This window comes from Lepidochelys kempii, chromosome 5 (assembly GCF_965140285.1).
Source record: "Lepidochelys kempii isolate rLepKem1 chromosome 5, rLepKem1.hap1, whole genome shotgun sequence".
NCBI classification, from domain to species: domain Eukaryota; kingdom Metazoa; phylum Chordata; order Testudines; family Cheloniidae; genus Lepidochelys; species Lepidochelys kempii.
In genome coordinates, this window is record NC_136384.1 from 27,804,775 (window position 1) to 27,826,206 (window position 21,432).

General features: G+C 40.5%; 1 protein-coding gene across 7 annotated transcripts in view; it reads right to left on the minus strand.

Annotated features, from left to right (window-relative positions):
• The window catches only part of RICTOR (RPTOR independent companion of MTOR complex 2), a 189,001-nt gene that overhangs the window by 39,243 nt on the left and 128,326 nt on the right, over positions 1 to 21,432 (minus strand). For all 7 annotated transcript variants that reach the window (XR_012158870.1, XM_073343822.1, XM_073343824.1 and 4 more), the window contains 11 exons: positions 16,792 to 16,954; positions 15,858 to 15,959; positions 13,917 to 13,963; positions 11,265 to 11,400; positions 10,435 to 10,634; positions 8,260 to 8,386; positions 3,941 to 4,105; positions 3,473 to 3,549; positions 3,298 to 3,376; positions 2,115 to 2,224; positions 1,919 to 2,006 (listed from right to left, as the gene is read on the minus strand). Coding sequence is in view for 6 of the 7 variants with exons in the window: in XM_073343822.1 (XP_073199923.1) it covers positions 1,919 to 2,006; positions 2,115 to 2,224; positions 3,298 to 3,376; positions 3,473 to 3,549; positions 3,941 to 4,105; positions 8,260 to 8,386; positions 10,435 to 10,634; positions 11,265 to 11,400; positions 13,917 to 13,963; positions 15,858 to 15,959; positions 16,792 to 16,954 (1,294 nt within the window). In the remaining variant the exon portion in view is untranslated. The remainder of the gene's footprint in view (positions 1 to 1,918; positions 2,007 to 2,114; positions 2,225 to 3,297; positions 3,377 to 3,472; positions 3,550 to 3,940; positions 4,106 to 8,259; positions 8,387 to 10,434; positions 10,635 to 11,264; positions 11,401 to 13,916; positions 13,964 to 15,857; positions 15,960 to 16,791; positions 16,955 to 21,432) is intronic.

The window sequence follows — 21,432 nt, forward strand, 5'->3', positions numbered from 1 at the left end:
AATGTTGAGACAGGTACCTGCCGGAAGTACTGTCCCAAGACTCGCTTCGGCGCCTGGACCTGCGGTGGTGGTGACACGCGGCAGGAGCCCCGTGTGTGATGCCTGACAGAGCGGAAGCATCAGTCACACAGAGACCAGATATGATAGCTGCGTCGTGAAGAAGAGCGCCTTTGACACCTATCTCGGTGCCTGCGTCTGCTGCTGCGTGGCGTGGAGGGACCCGGGGACCCCTGCCCAGATGGAACCCTGGTTGGCGTCGAGGGTGATGGACACGAGCTGCGAGTGGACCGGTTGCTGCGCACTGAACGAGGCAGAGAGTGGTCTTCAGGGTGAGAGCTGCGACGTTCTGGGGAGGCCTGTCGAGTGCTGAGAGGTGGTTTGCCTAGGGACCAAGGGCCCGCCACTGGCAGCGCCCCAGGCACCAGCAAGCTCAGAATGTCTCATGCGGCCTGTAGAGCCTCTGGCGTTGACGGCATCCTGACTGCGGGAGAGGTGCGTGTCGACGCTGCCAGGCTACTCCGCTCAGCACGAGTCAGAGGTTCCGAGCTCGGGGGGGGAACCGAGGGCTGTCCAGCGCGGGACCAGCCTCTCACCCTTCATTCTCTCAGCGCTGCTGCGAGGTCGACCTCTTCCTTTATTTCTTGGAAGGGGAACGGTGCCGACCGGTGGAGGGGGCTTCGCTGCGCACCAACGATGCGGCGCCTGGTGCTGAGTCCGCACAGTGTGCCGGAGTTGGAGCGAGTGCCAATTCCATGAGGAGAGCGTGAAGCCTGATGGGTCTCTCCTTCTTAGTTCGCGGCTTGAAAGACCTGCAGATCTTACAGCATTCACTCACGTGAGTTTCGCTAAGCAGCAGAGACACTCAGCATGTGGATCGCTCCTTGGCATAGAATGGTGACAGGAGTCGCACGACTTGAAGCCTGGGACACAGGGCATGCAGTGGGCCACTCTAACAACTGAGAAACTACTTTCTACGAGCTAACAACACTAGCTAAAGGTACCACTAAGATCAACTGGAAAGGCTGCAGCAACGCTGGAGCAAGATGTTCTGATGCACCTTCACTGGCGGCAAGAAGGAACTGAGGGTGGGGGGAGCTCACGGCTCCCCTTATAGCGTGATATAGAGGCACCACTCCAGGGGTCGCAGTGCTGCTCCCCCACATGGGTACTGCTAAGGGAAAAACCGGCACGGGTGTACATGGCGCGCACGCACACCTACTGTGGAATACACATGACCAAGCACTCGAAAAAGAATGTAAAACTTTAGAGCCTACAAGACCACTCAGTCTGGTGCAGGACCACTCAGTCTGTTTCTTTCTGGAATGGTGGTTGAAGCATGAAGGGGCATACGAATGTTTAGCATAGCTTGTGACGCCAGCTGCAAAAGACCCATGGGAACATGTTCTCACTTATCAGTGACATTGTAAATAAGAAGTGGGCAGCATTATCTCCCCTAAACATAAACAAACTTGTTTGTCTTAGCAATTGGCTGAACAAGAAGTAGGGCTCTGTGGACTTGTAGGCTCTAAAAATTTTTTTGAGTGCAGTTATGGAGCAAAAAAAAAAAAAATCTACAGTTGTAAGTTACACTTTCACAACAAAGAAATTGCACTACAGTACTTGTATGAGGTGAACTGAAAAACACGGTTTCTTTTATCATTTTTCAGTGCAAATATTTGTAATAAAAAATAGAGTGAGCAGTGTACACTTTGTATTCTGTGTTGTAATTGAAATCAATACATTTTAAAATGTAGAAAAACATCGAAAAATATTTAATAAATTTCAATTAGTATTCTATTGTTTAACAATGCGATTACAACTGTGATTAATCGTGATTAATTTTTTTTGAGTTAATCGTGAGTTATCTGGAATTAATTGACAGCCCTACTTTTAATTTATCTATAGTCAATGTCCTCACCTGAACTTCCAACAAATGACAGCCTGTTTTGTGGTGCACCAGTTGGCCATAAAGGTGAACTGGCAGGTAGACATGTGGCCGCTGTAATCTGGTAGAAAGAGAGATGATCTGTTTAGATGGCAATAATTATGACATTTTAAAAAGCAATCACAATTCATGTCTTTCTTAAAACAAGTTTACGTGTAACAGAAGTTACCTTTGGTTGCTCCGACGAACATAGTTATCGCCATCAATAGGTTTACGGTAAGTGGTAAGTGCTTCATTAAGTTGTTCTTCAATTAATTCAACATATTTTAAATTGTACTCCTAAAAAGGAAAATTAAAATATAGAGCCTATCACCTTGTTGATAATATGACCGTCAACAAATGTTTCTAGTATTTACAATATACTACCGTATTATGGAGAAACTATTTCTGACTATAATCAAGGTTGAGTTTTTCAGCTAGTGCAGTAATTACAGTACTTAGAGTACAGAATGAATTTTCTGAAAATTTACAGTGAATCTCCCCAACTACTTTAGGGGATAAAATTAGTTAAAAAATGGATGCTAAGAGAATTAGCACCTGATATAGCACTTTTTCTCTCAAATAATCCTAAAAGGACAAGAGATAATTCAAGCTTTTAGTTTAAACACTGAAATCTTGTGTGTAGGCTATATTTGAATATTTTTTGTAGGATTAATGGAAAGACAGACTTATTTTAATAACTAATTTTCTCCATCAACAGAGGCTGAAGAATTATGGACCTACTATAGAGGATTCCAAGAACTGCCCTCTTTCAAAATGGCGGTCATCTCCAATGGCTCTCAGTGTACTGAAGCAAGAAGCTGCCCTCGGGTACCTATCTCTCCATTGTTGTCAGTGAGTCTGAGTGTTCCTGTTCACTTTCTAACAGAATAGTGTGTCAACATCTTCATTAGACCACCTAAGCTTCACTTTCTTTGGTAACCATTAGAGCCAGTAGCCATTTGGAAAAAAGGCAATTCTTTGTGAAAGAAATTCTCTCTCCCAGAGAAGGTATTACGCACCACCTTCTGCTGACAACTCAGCAGACCCACCACTCTTCTAAAGCATCTAATCTGTCATGTAGTTGTGTACATTTGGGGAAAAGGGAACTGTTGCCAAATGTTGGAGGGTTTTTTTGTTAATTTTATATCATCAAAAATCTCATCAACATGCTCTTAATAAGACAAGACAGTATTCACACAATGGAGTGAAGAGTCCCCAATAACAGGATGTTTCACTAGAAAGACTCACAAACCCTTAATCATTGAAGCAACAGAATGTCCTGACATTAATATTGTACAACTGTGAATTCCTTCCAAGCTTCTAAATGACTATATTCACATCGTCCCTCCTTTAAAAATAATTAGAATTACCTTTTGCCATTTCTCCATTTGTTTTGTTACATAACCTCTCTCATTTAGATAGGAAAACCCCTTTGGAATGGACAGAAATCTGTAAAGTAACAACAGACAATGAATAGTCCATCTCTAACAAACCACTTTGAGTATGAACGTTTTTCTGAAATGAAAAGATGCATGTAACACCTACCTTAGAAGCAAAAGCAACCCTTTGTCTCCAAGATGGGAGAGAGCAGGTTTCATCTGGATAAGGGCGTGAAGATTGGCCTAAAAGAGAAGAAAAACTTATTTTAAAATCCTGAATTTATGTAAGCCATTTAAATTAAAAAGACAACTATTTATTTAGAATAAGAAATATCTATATAGAAGCTCTGAGCACCTTTAAGAATGAAAATTACAATAGCAGTGATAACCACCCAGAAGCACGTGAAATTGAAAGTATATGACAGAGAGTAATCAACATCACAAAAATGTCCTACAATATATGCTATTGTAGTTCACTAATATTCATTATATAGGCACTCTGTAGCAGGCAAATTAAAACACTCTGCAAAGTGTAATTATCAAAAAAGGAAATTTGATTTAATTTTTTAAAGAAAGAAAATATAATTTTTCTACATACATTCTTAAGTTATTGCTGTAGACTAATGATGCTCACCTTATCTTCACACGCCTCATCTAAGATATCAAGTGCTTCAGAAGATATGGTTTTATTTTTATCATGCAGCTGGGTCACCAGTAATTCAATCCCCCAGTTACTAAAGAATTCTACATTGGCCCTCAACAATACTCGTAAATGTTTTGTTGCATATAACCTGCAGCTCTGCAAAAGGAAAAAAAAAATTTGCAAGAGAGAATATACAGTAGTTAAATATTAAATGGATTTTTCATATTCAAAAGCAGTGCACTTCCATCATAATGTTACACAGCAAATAAGTGCAGTTTACACATTGTTTTGCATGTGTTACTAGAATTACAACGGTCTACATGTTTTTCTCTTACAGAAAGTGTGATGTAATTATTTTTTCCATGACCACAAGTTATCTGGTCAGGACAAGTCTCACTTGTCTCATCTGAAAGCCAATACCATCTAACAGTCCACTGTCTTTGGCACGGTGTAGAAAATTGTCAGTACAGTTATAAGTGCTGCCTTGTGAATTGCCAGCACTATTTCATACAGGACAGCTTCTATGCTCTACCTGCAGCAATGATTTGAAAAATCTACTTTTCTCTGATGAGTGGGAAAGCTGGCCCTGGTACCTGAAGCGATTTATACTATCAATTTTTGAAGAATTTAAGATCTCTTACAATATGTTGCTTAAGTTGTGAAGACAACCTTCTAAATGTGAACAAATTCAGTGCGGTTTTCCCAAGCCAGACAACTCCAATGCTTATGTTGCCACTTGCAGCTTTCCTAAGTAGCAGAGTGAAATGAACAAGACATTGGTCCATTGCTGCTACAGTAGAACCTCAGAGTTACGAATGCCAGAGTTACGAACTGACCAGTCAACCACACACCTCATTTGGAACCGGAAGTACACAACCAGACAACAGCAGAGACCAAAAAAAGCAAATGCAGTACAGTACTGTGTTAAACGTAAATTACTAAAAAAAAAATAAAGGGAAAGTTTTAAAAAAAAGATTTGACAAGATAAGGAAACAGTTTCTGTGCTTGTTTTGTTTAAATTAAGATGGTTAAAAGCAGCATTTTTCTTCTACATATTAAAGTTTCCAAGCTGTATTAAGTCAATGTTCAATAGAAAACTTTTGAAAGAACCACCATAATGTTTTGCTGAGTTATGAACAACCTCCATTCCCAAGGTGTTCGTAACTGAGGTTCTACTGTACTCAGAACCCTGTGGGCAGCAATGAAAACTGGTAACTATCAAGTCAATTTCACTATTGCTACTGGGGAAAGCTCTGAGGAAAAGTGGAGCCAGGTAGGCTTAACCTAGGCTACAAACATTTGTTGTTTAGCTTAAGCTTATCCCTACGAGAGTTGCGGACTAACTTTTACATGCATTAAATAGCTAGTTAGCTGGCAATCAATTAATTTTAGACAAGAAGTCTAGTGAAGACAAGCCAAATGATGGTGTAGGATGAGGGTTCTGGGGAGAGCAAAAGCGGAACTACAAAAATTCCTTGATTATCTGGCTTTGCTCAACACAAGGGTAACCCCTGCCCTCCAAGTCTCCCCCTCCTCCCACACCACAAACTTAGACCTCATGGAGTTCCTCCCTATCTCACGGTGGGAGAAGCAAGAAATCCAAGAGTTTCTATCATCACGATTTCTTTAAAGGTTTCAGAGTAACAGCCGTGTTAGTCTGTATTCGCAAAAAGGAGTATTTGTGGCACCTTAGAGACTGACCAATTTATTTGAGCATGAGCTTTCGTGATAATCGTGATAATCAAGGTGGGCCATACCTCCTCCCACCCCACTCTCCTGCTGGTAATAGCTTATCTAAAGTGATCATCAAGGTGGGCCATTTCCGGCACAAATCCAGGTTTTCTCACCCTCCGCCCCCCCCCCCCCACCACACACACACAAACTCACTCTCCTGCTGGTAATAACCCATCCAAAGTGACCACTCTCTTTAAAATGTGTATGATAATCAAGGTGGGCCATTTCCGGCACAAATCCAGGTTCTCTCACCCCCCACCCCACCCCCCCCCACACAAACTCTCTCCTGCTGGCAATAGCTCATCCAAACTGACCACTCTCCTTACAATGTGCATGATAATCAAGGTGGGCCATTTCCAGCATAAATCCAAGTTTAACCAAAACGTCGGGGGGTAGAAAAAAACAAGGGGAAATAGGCTACCTTGCATAATGACTTAGCCACTCCCAGTCTCTATTTAAGCCTAAATTAATAGTATCCAATTTGCAAATGAATTCCAATTCAGCAGTTTCTCGCTGGAGTCTGGATTTGAAGTTTTTTTGTTGTAAGATAGCGACCTTCATGTCTGTGATTGCATGACCAGAGAGATTGAAGTGTTCTCCGACTGGTTTATGAATGTTATAATTCTTGACATCTGATTCGTGTCCATTTATTCTTTTACGTAGAGATTGTCCAGTTTGACCAATGTACATGGCAGAGGGGCATTGCTGGCATATGATGGCATATATCACATTGGTGGATGTGCAGGTGAACGAGCCTCTGATGGTGTGGCTGATGTCATTAGGCCCTTTGATGGTGTCCCCTGAATAGATATGTGGGCACAGTTGGCAACGGGCTTTGTTGCAAGGATAGGTTCCTGGGTTAGTGGTTCTGTTGTGTGGTATGTGGTTGTTGGTTATCATTCACATTGTAAGGAGAGTGGTCAGTTTGGATGAGCTATTGCCAGCAGGAGAGTGAGTTTGGGGGGGGAGGGTGAAAACCTGGATTTGTGCTGGAAAGGCCCACCTTGATCATCATACACATTTTAAAGAGAGTGGTCACTTTGGATGGGCTATTACCAGCAGGAGAGTGAGTTTGTGTGTGGGGGGAGCGGAGGGTGAGAAAACCTGGATTTGTGCTGGAAATGGCCCAACTTGATGATCACTTTAGATAAGCTATTACCAGCAGGAGAGTGGGGTGGGAGGAGATATTGTTTCATGGTCTCTGTGTATATAATGTCTTCTGCAGTTTCCACGGTATGCATCCGATGAAGTGAGCTGTAGCTCACGAAAGCTCATGCTCAAATAAATTGGTTAGTCTCTAAGGTGCCACAAGTACTCGATTTCTTTAAAGAATATGAATTCCAGTCCAAGGTCTTACTGTCCACTTTCAAACTGCCATCTTGACACAAACTTCCTAGTCCCCACTCTCAACCACCCACCTCCCTTACCCTCAACCTCTCACCTTCGCATACAGAAATCCTTCAATATTTGCCAGCCTCAAAGAAATACAGGGCATTTATAGTAACTGTCTGACTTCCCATCCCCTAACTCCCTCTTGGCACTTAATTTTGTCCTCTCCAGTCTACAGAAGAGCTGCTCTCACCAAGGTATATCACTGAGATAAGGTGGGTGAAGTAATATCTTTACTGGACCAACTTCTGTTGGGGAAAGAGACAAGCTTTCAAGTTGCACACAGCTCTTCTTCTGAAGAACAGCTCAAAAGTTTGTATCTTTTACCAACATAAGTTGATCCAATAGAAGATATTACCTCACCCACCTTGTCTCGCTAACATCCTGGGACCAACATGGCTACAATACTGCAAACAAGGTATACAATGACTTTCTTGGGCAAGTCTCAACTTTATTTATCCTTTTTGACATCACTCAAATTGAATTCCTCCACTGGTCGCTACTTGTCTACGATATCAAACCTAAACTTCTTGCTCTTTTCTTGAGGATCCAGTAGGCTTCTTTCCTTAGCCTATATTATCCCACTCACCTCCTTCACTCCAGCAGTTCCAGTGTCAATGCCAATTTTTGTATCCTTCTCTCACTCTGCAATCACGCCTTCCCCTACGCATCTTTCTAAGATTTACTTCAATCAGCTCATGTGTTAAAACTTGTTTTCACTAGGATTTTAACATGCGTTAGCTAACATTAAAAATCCAACTTTCTCCTAGTGAAGATCAGGCCTTCCAGTTATTCATCAAGATGATAACTTGGCATTGGTTTATATTTGGTTCATGCATTTAAGAACATTTCCCCTCCACCATCAGCTCCCTCAAACCTGAGGGCTAGAAACTATTAAATAAAAGCTTAAATTCGAGTCCAATTAGGTGGCAAGGAATGGACTCTATGGCAAGTTGTGCAGTTAACAGTATCACAGAATACATGAGGCCCACGTTATATTTTAAAAAGTTTTCTGTGGTATGCTAGGAGAGTGTGTGTTACATAAAGAAAAATGAAAGCCTGTTTTAATGAATGAACATATGACATTTTAAATTAACCAGTTTTAGGTTACTAAATTAAACAACAAAAGAAATAAAATATTTAATAATAAATATTGACAAGCAGGGTGCTTGATTAATTACACTTACATCAGTAGATGCAGTTAAAATTTTGGAAAGGATCACTCTTGCTAACCCATCTCTGCTGTAATCCAAACTAGAAACTGTCAGTTTTAGAAAGTGATCTTGGTTCTTCAAGGAGCAGAGATTAAGAAGACTGAAAAAAGTTGAAAGAAAGTATTAGTTGGAATCCACTTTAAACTTTAGTATTTTATGCATGTACACATAATATATACACCACCTTGCTAATTATCATTTTTACCATTCAACATAATGTGTTGAGTCAAAATTAAGGTAAGGACAAATGTTAATCTGATACTGGCTGCTTAAGAAACATTAGCATGATATTTGACAATACATGCTGACCGCCTTTTTCTCATATTTCCAGCGCGTAGATAGGTTTCAGAGTGGTCTGGATGAAAGCTGGAGGCATGTAGGTAAGTATAGTAGGTTTCCGGTATTGGGTGGTGTTTATGTGACCATTGCTTATTAGCACTGTAGTGTCTAGGAAGTGGACCTCTTGTGTGGACTAGTCCAGGCTGAGGTTGATGGTGGGGTGGAAATCATTGAAATCTTGGAGGAATTCCTCAAGGGTCTCCTTCCCATGGGTCCAGATGATGAAGATGTCATCAATGTAGCACAAGTAAAGTGTGGGGGGGGTAAGGGGATGAGAGCTGACGAAGCGTTGTTCTAAGTCAGCCACAATAATGTTGGCATACTTAGGGGCCATGCGGGTAACCGGAAACCTACTGACTGCTATACTTAGCTACATGCCTCCAGCTTTCATCCAGACCACATCACACGATCCATTGTCTATAGCCAAGCTCTAAGATACAACCGCATTTGCCCCAATCCCTCAGACAGAGACAAACACATACAGAATCTCTATCAAGCATTCTTAAAACGGCAATACCCACCTGGTGAAGTGAAGAAACAGATTGACAGAGCCAGAAGGGAACCGAGAAGTCACCTACTACAAGACAGGCCCAACAAAGAAAGTAACAGGACACCACTAACCGTCACCTACTGTCCCCAACTAAAACCTCTCCAACGCATCATCAAGGATCTACAACCTATCCTGAAGGACGATCCCTCACTCTCACAGACCTTGGGAGACAGGCCAGTCCTCGCTTACAGACAGCCTCCCAACCTGAAGCAAATACTCACCAGCAACTATACACCACACAACGAAAACACCAACCCAGGAACCAAACCCTGCTACAAACCCTGGTGCCAACTCTGTCCACATATCTAATCAAGAGACACCATCACAGGACCTAACCACATCAGCCACACCATCAACGGCTCATTCACCTGCATATCTACCAACGTGATATATGCCATCATGTGCCAGCAATGCGCCTCTGCCATGTACATTGGCCAAACCGGACAGTCTCCACGCAAAAGAATAAATGGATACAAATCTGACATCAGGAATCATAACGTTCAAAAACCAGTAGGAGAACACTTCAATCTCTCTGGTCACTCAGTAACAGACCTAAAAGTGACAATTCTTCAACTAAAATCTGCAAAAACAGACTCCAACATGAAGCTGCAGAACTGGAACCAATTTGCAAACTGGATACCAACAGTCTAGGCCTGAATAGAGGCTGGGAGTGGTTGGGTCATTACAAAACCTAAACTTAATTTTCCCAATACTGATTTCTCCCTATTATTACTCACACATTCTTGTCAACTGTCTGTAATGGGCCACTCTCATACCACTTCAAAAGTTATTTTGCCTCCCTTGGTATCCTGCTGTTAATTGATTTATCTTGTTAGACTCTCCTCACACTTGGTAAAGCAACCCCCATCCTTTCATGTATTTATACCTGCTCCTGTATTTTCACTCCATGCACTTGATGAAGTGGGTTCTAACCCATGAAAGCTTATGCACAAATAAATTTGTCAGTCTCTAAGGTGCCACAAGGACTCCTCGTTATTTTTAGTGTGTAGACAGAAACAGTCTCCCTGATGCAGTCACCAAGATGTTTTTGTCAGTCAGACATGCATGGAAAAAAAGGCTATTCTACAAAATCCATCTGTATTACAGGGCTTTTTCCGAAAAGGTTGGAGAACCCAGTGAGATTTGGGAGGTTTTTCGTTTTGTTGGACATAGATCTTTATTTACTATTTGCAGTTTTTATATGGATTGTACATGTTACCCACAGCATATTACAAACTGAAGTAAATACGAACACTCACCACTGAAACACATTGCATTTTTCAAGCATTTTCACTCCATGAGGGTGACAGGAGAGTGTACCAAAAAACAGAAAGTAGTGCTGACTAAGGGTGCTTAGTAACCCATTGTTCTGAAGACTGCGTTCTGGTTTCATTCCAGAGGAAGAGTTCAGCCAATGCACAATATCTTTTACCAATTCCTCCAGATAGCCTTGTCCATCCTACCCAAAAGAAGTAAAAAGATATTTTCATTTATTACTGGTAATGAACAGCTTTAGTTGGTTTATGTTTACTAATATGTATTGATTTAAATTTTTCAGAATGCACTTACATCAAGATGATAAAATAAAAATGTTAACTAGCGCAAACAGTTTAACTACGTGAAAAAAGCTAAAGGCAAATATAAAAAGACTGTTTGGTTTCAGGGGGAGCTCTGTACCAATTTTGACATATGAAGTATGACAGTTATGAAAAGTCCCCTGAGTAAAGACAAAGTAAAATATTTTAGTATAGTTGAAGGAAAGGAATTTGAGCATGATAATAGGGATACATCTCTGGTATTGAACAAGAGGCCAGGGAACATCCCACAAAACCCATTTCTACTTTAAAAAACATCACAAAACAAAAAACCCACTCCTTTTTAATAAACAAATCCCCACAGTACTGAGGCACTTCTATATCTGCTGGCCAGCGTGCCACAGGATTCTAATTAGACTTGCCAAGATGGTCTTTTTAAATTTTAAAACCCTAAAGTTTTCTTGCAAAGCTCATTATTAAAATTAAGATTTTGCTTGTCTAGCACAGAGAACTGTCATTTTTTCTTATATCTTGCAGCTGAAATCATTTCTCACCTCTTCAGATTCAAGAAGAAATTCAGCAAACTGGCAACCCACAACAGTGAGTTGCTTAGACTTGGCATAATCCAGATCCAGGTTGGCATACAACTTACTGCTAGGCTTGTAAAAATACAGCAGTCGTCGGACAAACCTAATTAAGATTAAAATGAGAAGAATTAATTGATTACCCTAAAAAATTCTTACTGTGCTGCAAGAAATAATTTATATGAACATGTGGTCATGAAAGGGATATTTTGTATGTGAGGAGTTAGGGTGATGGGTACCAAGTAGATTTTTCCCCAAATTACTAAAATTGTAGTCTGCAGAAACAAAGATCAGGCAGCTCAAATAACAAGTATATCAAGAGAACAATTTCAGAGATGTGACCATGTGAAGAGTCACAAAAGTTCTTTCTATGCCTTTTGGGAATGCCACAATATAAGATAAACAAAAAATTCAAGTTATCAAGAGGAACTTTTTTTTTTTTTTTTTTACAGTGAACAACAAAAGCAGGCAATAAAACAAGTTAATTCAATTATAATCTCTTCTGTAACATTTCTCCTGTGGAAAATTTAGAGATTACTCCCATCTGTCTGTCTAGAAGAGTGACCCACTTCCTGTATTAAACTATTCTTCTCTTGGCAGATTTTTAAAAAAATTAATGTGTCCTGGTATTTGTTATGTATTCCTAAGAGAAGTCAGACCACATAGTGGCTAGTATGTGTTTGTCTTCAAGAAAAATACATGCCTTCTACGAATGTCACCCCATATTTTCCCAAAGTGATACTTCTTGTTTTGACAGTTTAAACAGATCTCGGGCATTACTAATGATCAAATATGAAGCCCTATAAGTGTCTCAGTGCAAAGCTACACTGATTCAGGTGGAACCAATTCAGGATTGCAGCAGTGGGGCCCTAAGTTTGTAATTAAAATATATATTAATATTTTCCATAAATCACTAGTCATTTAGTATAAGAGAACACAGAATGCTTTTTAAGGGGTATCTATGACTCTCTCTACAAACACTGATTTTTTTTTTTTATTGTTGTTACAGCAGGAATGAGAGAACAGGCCTCTGTCCAAGTCTAACTGACAAAACACAGGGCAGAGAAATTCCTGAGGAGTCCTCTCCAGGCTGTTTTATATTTTCACACAACAACCAACCTATAATGAGAGCATGTGAGCGAACGTAAGTCATAATTAAACATTCTTATGGATTATGTTTATGTGCATCTCTCAAAGATTAAGTAAGGCTAGCAATAACTTGAACACCACAATTATGATTTAATCATTTTTAAGAGCCATTTTGATTACTTTAATAGTCATAAGATTTTCACAACATACATTAGACTAAATGCACTAACACACAGCACAAGTTGTGTATTTATACAACGGAGAACATAAAGCCTGAAGGAAAAAAAAAAGTGTTTTGGTGTCAACAACTTTTGAGAATGATCCAGTTAACAGTTCATAGCTCTGAGTCATCCAAGACTGCAGAGGTTTTTTTTTTTTTTTAATCTATGTTAATTGCAACCAAGAGTTAGAGTAAAAGCATGGAGATAGCGGTTTGCAATTCTGCAAGTGCAGTAATAAGTTTTATAATAAAGTGTCCTCGCTTTTCACAATTTATTGAGCATTAAAAAAATCACTCATCCACTGAACAATGAATGAATACAGTACAATGTAGGAAACAGAATAGTAGACATTCCTTTGAAAAGAGTATTATTACAAATTAGTGAATCTGGAAAATACTCCTGTATCACGTATTACCAGTTAGCAATTACTTTTGTATTGTGTGTGTATGAAAGGGTCACGAGGAAAGAGGAATACAGTTAGATTGTGGCCATTATGATCATCATGACACCACCACTCAGGTTTAGAACAGAATGTAAAGGGTAGCAATCCATTTTTACATTTACATTACAAAGTAGACTCATTATTTTTACTAAAAGAAATTCAGAGGTCAAGGTGTAGTCCTTAAGGTTGTATCTTAGCAGAAGGTTTTCCTCATAAGTCTACACAAAAATATCTTGTCATGGCAGCAAAATGAGGGAAAACTAAAAGATTGTTTATTCAGATCAATGTCTAAGGTCTACATTATGAATGACATCCCAAAGATATTTACTAACACTTGAAGCTGGGAGTAGAAGTGAGAAAAGAAAAATGCCCTTGTTCCAAAGATTACAAATGCAGATGAAAAGCACTGTTAGAGTTTTTAGTTCTTAAAAAACACCTACATTTGATTTCAAATTGTTGCCCCCCCCCCCTTTTTTTTTTTTTTAAATCTTCACCCTTTTGTTTTATTTTTTGGTACCAGCTGAGTGACCAGGTTTGCTTTACTCAGGAATGTTTCTCAAAATGTTTCTCAAACACTAAATTGAAGAAATATAATCTTTTGAGGTTTAAAATGTAATGAAGAGTGTTTGGCTATTTGATATACTCCTGTTTTAGGGGATAAATATATTAAAAATATTTGCACAGAAAATAACTCTTAGCATACATAAATGGCTCCTTATATTTAAGCTTTACAACTTAATTGCCTAATTTTCATTTTCACAGCAAATATACAGAGTAGAATTTAGAAATGTTGCATTTCTAAGGAATAGATGATTGAAATATTTCAAACACCCCCCCCCCCCACGGGAAGTCTAAATAAGTTTTACATACCTGTGCAACTGTTCATCTTTATAGTTCCTTAGATTTACATTTGGCCACTAGAAAAAGAGCAGATATGGCATTATGTAAGACTTGTACATCACTCTTGAGTTATTCAGTAAAATTTCTTCCCTTCTACATGGACACAGATGCTTCAGTTACTATTTAAAAATTTCTCATTAGTTATTCTCTTTGTGCATGAAAGAATCTAAAGAAACCTCTGAAGAATGATTTCATTCCAGTAACAATTAAAGTGTCATTACATCTTTATTTTCTTTCAATTAGCTTCACAGTTGAACATAGTTACTCACTCATGGTTCTGGCTGTTTATAAATATAAAACTAATGGTTATCAAGTCTAGAAACATTTTTTAAAAATTTATGTATTTATTTATTTTTTATGGAAAAGCCCATTTTCTCTCTGGTGAGGAGTTGGGGTTGACAGGAGTGGGCCATTTGTGTCTGTGTACAAAATTCCAGTGAATAAAATTTCAAAATATTGAAAACCAAGTCTGCTTATTTTTCTTATCTATAAATAAACAGCAACTTTAAAAACAGGCATTTTAGAGGAACACGGGCTACATGAATTGTTTGTATTAATCAAAATTAATAAGTTTGAATAAATTCAACATTTTGATACTGCACCTATTAAACAGTATTTTAATAAGAATTTCTCTGCTCCCCAGTTGATGTTTATAAGGATCTTTCGGCCAGGCCCATGAACACCACAAAGCATGCCTAAGCCCACCCCACCTTGAACCACCACTTCCCCTTTGTGCTCATTCTTTCCTGTTGTCTCTTCACAGTCATCTGTACTTTTATTGTTACTAATAAACACCCTCTTGCAAGGTCTTTGGGAAAAAAACACACACATGAACACTGTCCCTCCTGCCTAGGCAAGGCATGAGCAATATCATCATGCTAATACACGAGAAGTAGGGCAACAGATTATGTAGTCAGTATCACTTTTCACTAAGTTTGAACAGCACAAAGTTAACAGCTAACAAAAAATAAAGAAAAAAAATTCTACTCTTTCAGTTATAGCAATCCTATGAATGATTTGTAATACTAGCAGTAAAAAATTATCAGATAAATGTGATTTCTAAAGTCAACAGTGCACAGCTGTCTATTCTATTCCTCTGTCACTCCCTCCTCATTAGCATTAAATAGAATTTAACATTAGTGTTAAGGAGAACACTTTATTTTAGCAAAGCATTTCATGGTGCTGCATGATCATTTGAATAGTTCTGAATACGAGCAATGTCACTGACAAATATCTGAGACCTTTCACCTAAGGGTAATGGATAATAGTCAATGCGAATTTGAAGAATGGTATTTAGGTGGGGAGTTGCAGGGATATGTGCTAAATTGGGTTTTTATTAATAATCTAAAATGGGTAAATACCAAATAATTCATATTTGAGGTACTAACTTAAAAACACCAGTGAATACTGAGAGATAATAAAACGGCATCTAAACAGGTTAAAATACAAGCAGAAAACAAAATGGGATTTCATTTTGGAGGATCTAAAGCTTCATTCTTTGAAACATTTAAAATTTAGTTTGACAAAGCACTAAAAAAATATATTGTATGGAAAATCCTCCATTGGCAGGAAAATTAACCAGATGGCTTAGCAGTTTTTTATTATCTAATTTCTCCAATTTTATGAGGAGAAACCTTAGTGGTCTACCAAATGCAATTCTTGTTTTTCAATTCAGAATAAGACAACTGAATAGAAAAACTAGAAGTCATTTTGAAAAGCAGAAATACCAGAGTATACAAACACTCCTGGTGAAAAAAAACAAACAGGAACCTACTTCTATTAGAAGATTTCAGAAGTGTCTACTTATAGCTCTCTTCTAATACTACAAACTTTAAGCTCACATAAGAAATAAGACAAATTATTTTTTCAATCTATTTCATAAAACCATTATTATGAATTTTCTTTGCTCACCTTCAGTATGGTCCCTATCAGATTCCAATTCCACTCAAGGTTCTCTTTATGATGAAGTACTTGACTATCTCTAAGATTCATTACAAGTGCTTCTTCTGTATCCTAGAATATTAGAAAAGAAGTGAAAATAGGAAGTTTCTTTGCTGCAAATTATCCTAACATAAAAATGCTTATGATCAAATCTACAATCGTTTAATGAACTGTTGTTGATTATATTGCAACTGTACTAATGTTTGACAAACAGCATTCTACATCAAACAAGGTTACACTATCAGCAGTGAAATAAGCATTATAAAGTCTAAACCTCAAATTAATTTATACTACATTTTTGAAACTGAAGATAAATTCCAATGAAAAGCATTTCCTACTTTTTTGCAAAAACCTATCATGTGTGTATACAACTCAAACTGCAGCATTCTGGTGCCGCAATGACAGTCTAAAAGTAAAACTGACTAAAAACTAGTCTTGAAATTAAAGAGAACTAGTTTAGTTTCATTGCCAAAGCTTAGAAAAAGTAGTCTGTTGCATCTTAGCAGTAGGTTTGCAAAGTAGCAGACAGCATAAAAAGCAAAAAGTAAATTAGATTTTCAGAATGCCTTCTAGTTCTGTAAGTCAAATATGTTCATTTTTATTAGAGTTAAAAATTTCATTTGCGAAAGAGGCAATTACATTTATTTTATTAAAGTTAGAAGCAAACCTCACAATATCCCTTAAATGGTCTGGCTGCTGAAGAGAAAGTGCATAAAAGATCGTGGGTTAAAATCAAACAAACAAACAAAAAAACCCCAAACAGAAATCGTGATATTAAAAAAAAAACAAAAAAAACCCCAGCATTTTTGGAGAATGATTTAAAAAAATCACAACATAAATTAACGTCAGAGTCTCTGAAATTTAACATTAAGCTTACTACCAGTTAAATGGTTAATCAAGATACCTTTAAAACAAAGATATCTTTCTGCACACGGTATTGATCCCTTTTTTGGTGTGTTGAGATTGCCTTCTGAACAATATGATCTAAATGGAGGCTGTAAGGTTTAGGTCCTCGTTTCTTCATCTCATGAAAGCGTTTTAAGCAATTTAGCGCTGCGCTGGCTCGTCTAGTAGGGAAAAATATTGATATTTATCACTGTTTAACTGATTTTATTACAATAAACACAGGCCACTATTGCTAAGTCTTGTATTAAATAAGCCTGGGTCAACCAAGACGTTGTCAATGAAAAAAATCACATTCTGAATTCAAAAAGGATGAGTAAAATTACTGTCGTCTTATAATTCTAGAAGGAGCAAGTTCCAACAGATTTATACTCTCCAATCTTGTACCTTCAGTGAGAAATTAGTTTTGATAATCTTAGCGATAGGAAACCAGGGGAAACCAGGACATAGGCCATTCAGGAGTTAATCAAACTAGCATCAGACATCAAATAGCTTATGAAATCAAATATTCATCATAAACTTTAACACTGAACTATAGAGACATACCACTTGCCTAGAGATAAGACCTAATGGTGTGCATTAATTACAAGTTTACAAATGCTTGAAAAGGATGGTTTGGCAGCTTGTGTGCGTGTGTTTTTAAAAAGTACAGCAATCCTACGAATACCAGCACTTGTAGATATGGATGTAATACTTGGATATACACTGTTCCCTACTTGGGAGATATTTTCATGTACCTTTTTTTTTTTTTAAAAACAATTTTTAATACATGTGTTATTTGATGGATAACTACACTCACAACTTGTAACTTTGGAACTCCTAGATCAAGACAATGCAGACAGGGTCAGGGTCCCCAGATATAACAGACGCAATATCAGTAAGCCCTGGTCTACACTAGGACTTTAGGTCGAATTTAGCAGCGTTAAAACGATGTAAACCTGCACCCATCCACATGATGAAGCCCTTCATTTTGACTTAAAGGGCTCTTAAAATCGATTTCCTTACTCCACCCCTGACAAGTGGATTAGCGCTTAAATCGGCCCTGCTGGGTCAAATTTGGGGTACTGTGGACACAATTTGACGGTATTGACCTCTGGGAGCTATCCCAGAGTGCTCCATTGTGACCGCTCTGAACAGCACTCTCAACTCAGATGCACTGGCCAGGTAGACAGGAAAAGAACCGCGAACTTTTGTATCTCATTTCCTGTTTGGCCAGTGTGGCAAGCTGCAGGTGACCATGCAGAGCTCATCAGCAGAGGTGACCATGATAGAGTCCCAGAATCGCAAAAGAGCTCCAGCATGGACTGAACGGGAGGTACGGGATCTGATCACTGTATGGGGAGAGGAATCCGTGCTATCAGAACTTGGTTCCAGTTTTTGAAATGCCAAAACCTTTGTCAAAATCTCCCAGGGCATGAAGGACAGAGGCCATAACAGGGACCCAAAGCAGTGCTGCATGAAACTTAAGGAGCTGAGGCAAGCCTACCAGAAACCCAGAGAGGCGAACGGCCGCTCCGGGTCAGAGCCCCAAACATGCCGCTTCTACGATGAGCTGCATGCCATTTTAGGGGGTTCTACGTGTTGTTTGACTCCTTCAATGGAGATGGAGGCAACACAGAAGCAGGTTTTGGGGACGACGAAGAAGATGATGATGATGAGGTTGTAGATAGCTCACAGCAAGCAAGCGGAGAAACCGGTTTTCCCGAAAGCCAGGAACTGTTTCTCACCCTGGACCTGGAGCCAGTACCCCCCAAACCCACCCAAGGCTACCTCCTGGACCCGGCAGGCGGAGAAGGGACCTCCAGTGAGTGTACCTTTTAAAATACTACACATGGTTTAAAAGCAAGCATGTGAAAGGATTAATTTGCCCTGGCATTTGCGGCTCTCCTGGATGAACTCCCAAAGCCTTTGCAAAAGGTTTCTGGGGAGGGCAGCCTTATTGCGTCCTCCATGGTAGGACACTTTACCACTCCAGGCCAGTAACACATACTCGGGAATCATTGTACAACAAAGCATTGCAGTGTATGTTTGCTGGCATTCAAACAACATCCGTTCTTTATCTCTCTGTGTTATCCTCAGGAGAGTGAGATATCATTCATGGTCACCTGGTTGAAACAGGGTGCTTTTCTTCAGGGGACACTCAGAGGTGCCCGTTCCTGCTGGGCTGTTCGTCTGTGACTGAACAGAAATATTTCCTGCTGTTAGCCACGGGGAGTGGGGAGGGTTGAGGGGGTAGCCAAGCAGTGGGGGGAGGCAAAATGCGACCTTGTAACGAAAGCACATGTGCTATGTATGTAATGTTAACAGCAAGGTTTACCCTGAAAGAGTGTAGCCACTGTTTTATAAAATGTGTCTTTTTAAATACAGCTGTCCCTTTTTTTTTCCTCCACCAGCTGCATGTGTTTCAATGATCACAGGATCTTCTCCTTCCCAGAGGCTAGTGAAGATTAGAAAGAAAAAAAATGCACTCGTGATGAAATGTTCTCTGAGCTCATGCTGTCCTCCCACACTGACAGAGCACAGACGAATGCGTGGAGGCAAATAATGTGAGAGAGCAGGAAAGCAAAAAATGACCGGGAGGAGAAGTGGCAGGCTGAAGAGAGGGCTGAAGCTCAAATGTGGCGGCAGCGTGATGAGAGGAGGCAGGATTCAATGCTGAGGCTGCTGGAGGACCAAACCAGTATGCTCCAGTGTATGGTTGAGCTGCAGCAAAGGCAGCTGGAGCACAGACTGCCACTACAGCCCCTGTGTAACCAACCACCCTCCTCCCCAAGTTCCATAGCCTCCACACCCAGACACGCAAGAACGCGGTGGGGGGGCCCTCCAGCCAACCAGCCACTCCACCACAGAGGATTGCCCAAAATACAGAAGGCTGGCATTCAATAAATTTTAAAGTTGTAAACTTTTAAAGTGCTGTGTGGCATTTTCCTTCCCTCCTCCACCACCCCTCCTGGGCTACCTTGGTAGTCATCCCCCTATTTGTGTGATGAATGAATAAAGAATGCATGAATGTGAAGCAACAATGACTTTATTGCCTCTGCAAGCAGTGATCGAAGGGAGGAGGGGAGGGTGGTTAGCTTACAGGGAAGTAGAGTGAACCAAGGGGTGGGGGGTTTCATCAAGGAGAAACAAACAGAACTTTCACACCGTAGCCTGGCCAGTCATGAAACTGGTTTTCAAAGCTTCTCTGATGCGTACTGCGCCCTCCTGTGCTCTTCTAACCGCCCTGGTGTCTGGCTGCGCGTAACCAGCAGCCAGGCGATTTGCCTCAACCTCCAAACCCGCCATAAACGTCTCCCCCTTACTCTCACAGATATTGTGGAGGGCACAGCAAGCAGTAATAACAGTGGGAATATTGGTTTCGCTGAAGTCTAAGTGAGTCAGTAAACTGCGCCAGCGCGCCTTTAAACGTCCAAATGCACATTCTACCACCATTCTGCACTTGCTCAGCCTGTAGTTGAACAGCTCCTGACTACTGTCCAGGCTGCCTGCGTACGGCTTCATGAGCCATGGCATTAAGGGGTAGTCTGGGTCCCCAAGGATACATATAGGCATTTCAACAGTCCCAACAGTTATTTTCTGGTCTGGGAATAAAGTCCCTTCCTGCAGCTTTTGAAACAGACCAGAGTTCCTGAAGATGCGAGCGTCATGTACCTTTCCCGGCCATCTCATGTTGATGTTGGTGAAACGTCCCGTGTGATCCACCAGAGCTTGCAGCACTATTGAAAAGTACCCCTTGCGGTTTATATACTCGCCGGCTTGGTGCTCTGGTGCCAAGATAGGGATATGGGTTCCGTCTATGGCCCAACCACAGTTAGGGAATCCCATTGCAGCAAAGCCATCCACTATGAGCTGTACATTTCCCAGGGTCACTACCCTTGATATCAGCAGATCTTTGATTGTGTAGGCTCTTTCATCAGAGCAGCCCCCACAGTAGATTTGCCCACTCCAAATTGATTCCCAACTGACCGGTAGCTGTCTGGCGTTGCAAGCTTCCACAGGGCTATCGCCACTCGCTTCTCAACTGTGAGGGCTGCTCTCATCTTGGTATTTGTGCGATTCAGGGCAGGGGAAAGCAAGTCACAAAGTTCCACGAAAGTGCCCTTACGCATGCGAAAGTTTCGCAGCCACTGGGAATCGTCCCAGACCCGCAACACTATGCGGTCCCACCACTCTGTGCTTGTTTCCCGAGCCCAGAATCCGCGTTCCACGGCATGAACCTGATTAGCACCATGATGCATGCACTGGCAGGACCCATGCTTTCAGAGAAATCTGTGTCCATGTCCTGATCACTCACGTGACCGCGCTGACGTCGCCTCCTCACCTGTTATCGCTCTGCCAGGTTCTGGTGCTGCATGTACTGCTGGATAATGCGTGTGGTGTTTAATGTGCTCCTAATTGCCAAAGTGAGCTGAGCGGCCTCCATGCTTGCCTTGGTATGGCGTCTGCACAGAAAAAAGGCGCAGAACGATTGTCTGCCGTTGCTCTGACGGAGGGAGGGGTGACTGACGACATGGCTTACAGGGAGCTAAAATCAACAAAGGGGGTGGCTTTACTTCAATGAGTATTTCAGGCAGGACTTCACGGAGGGTTCCAATAAGAAATGGTGCACCTAAGTAATTGTTCTTATTGGAACAAGCAG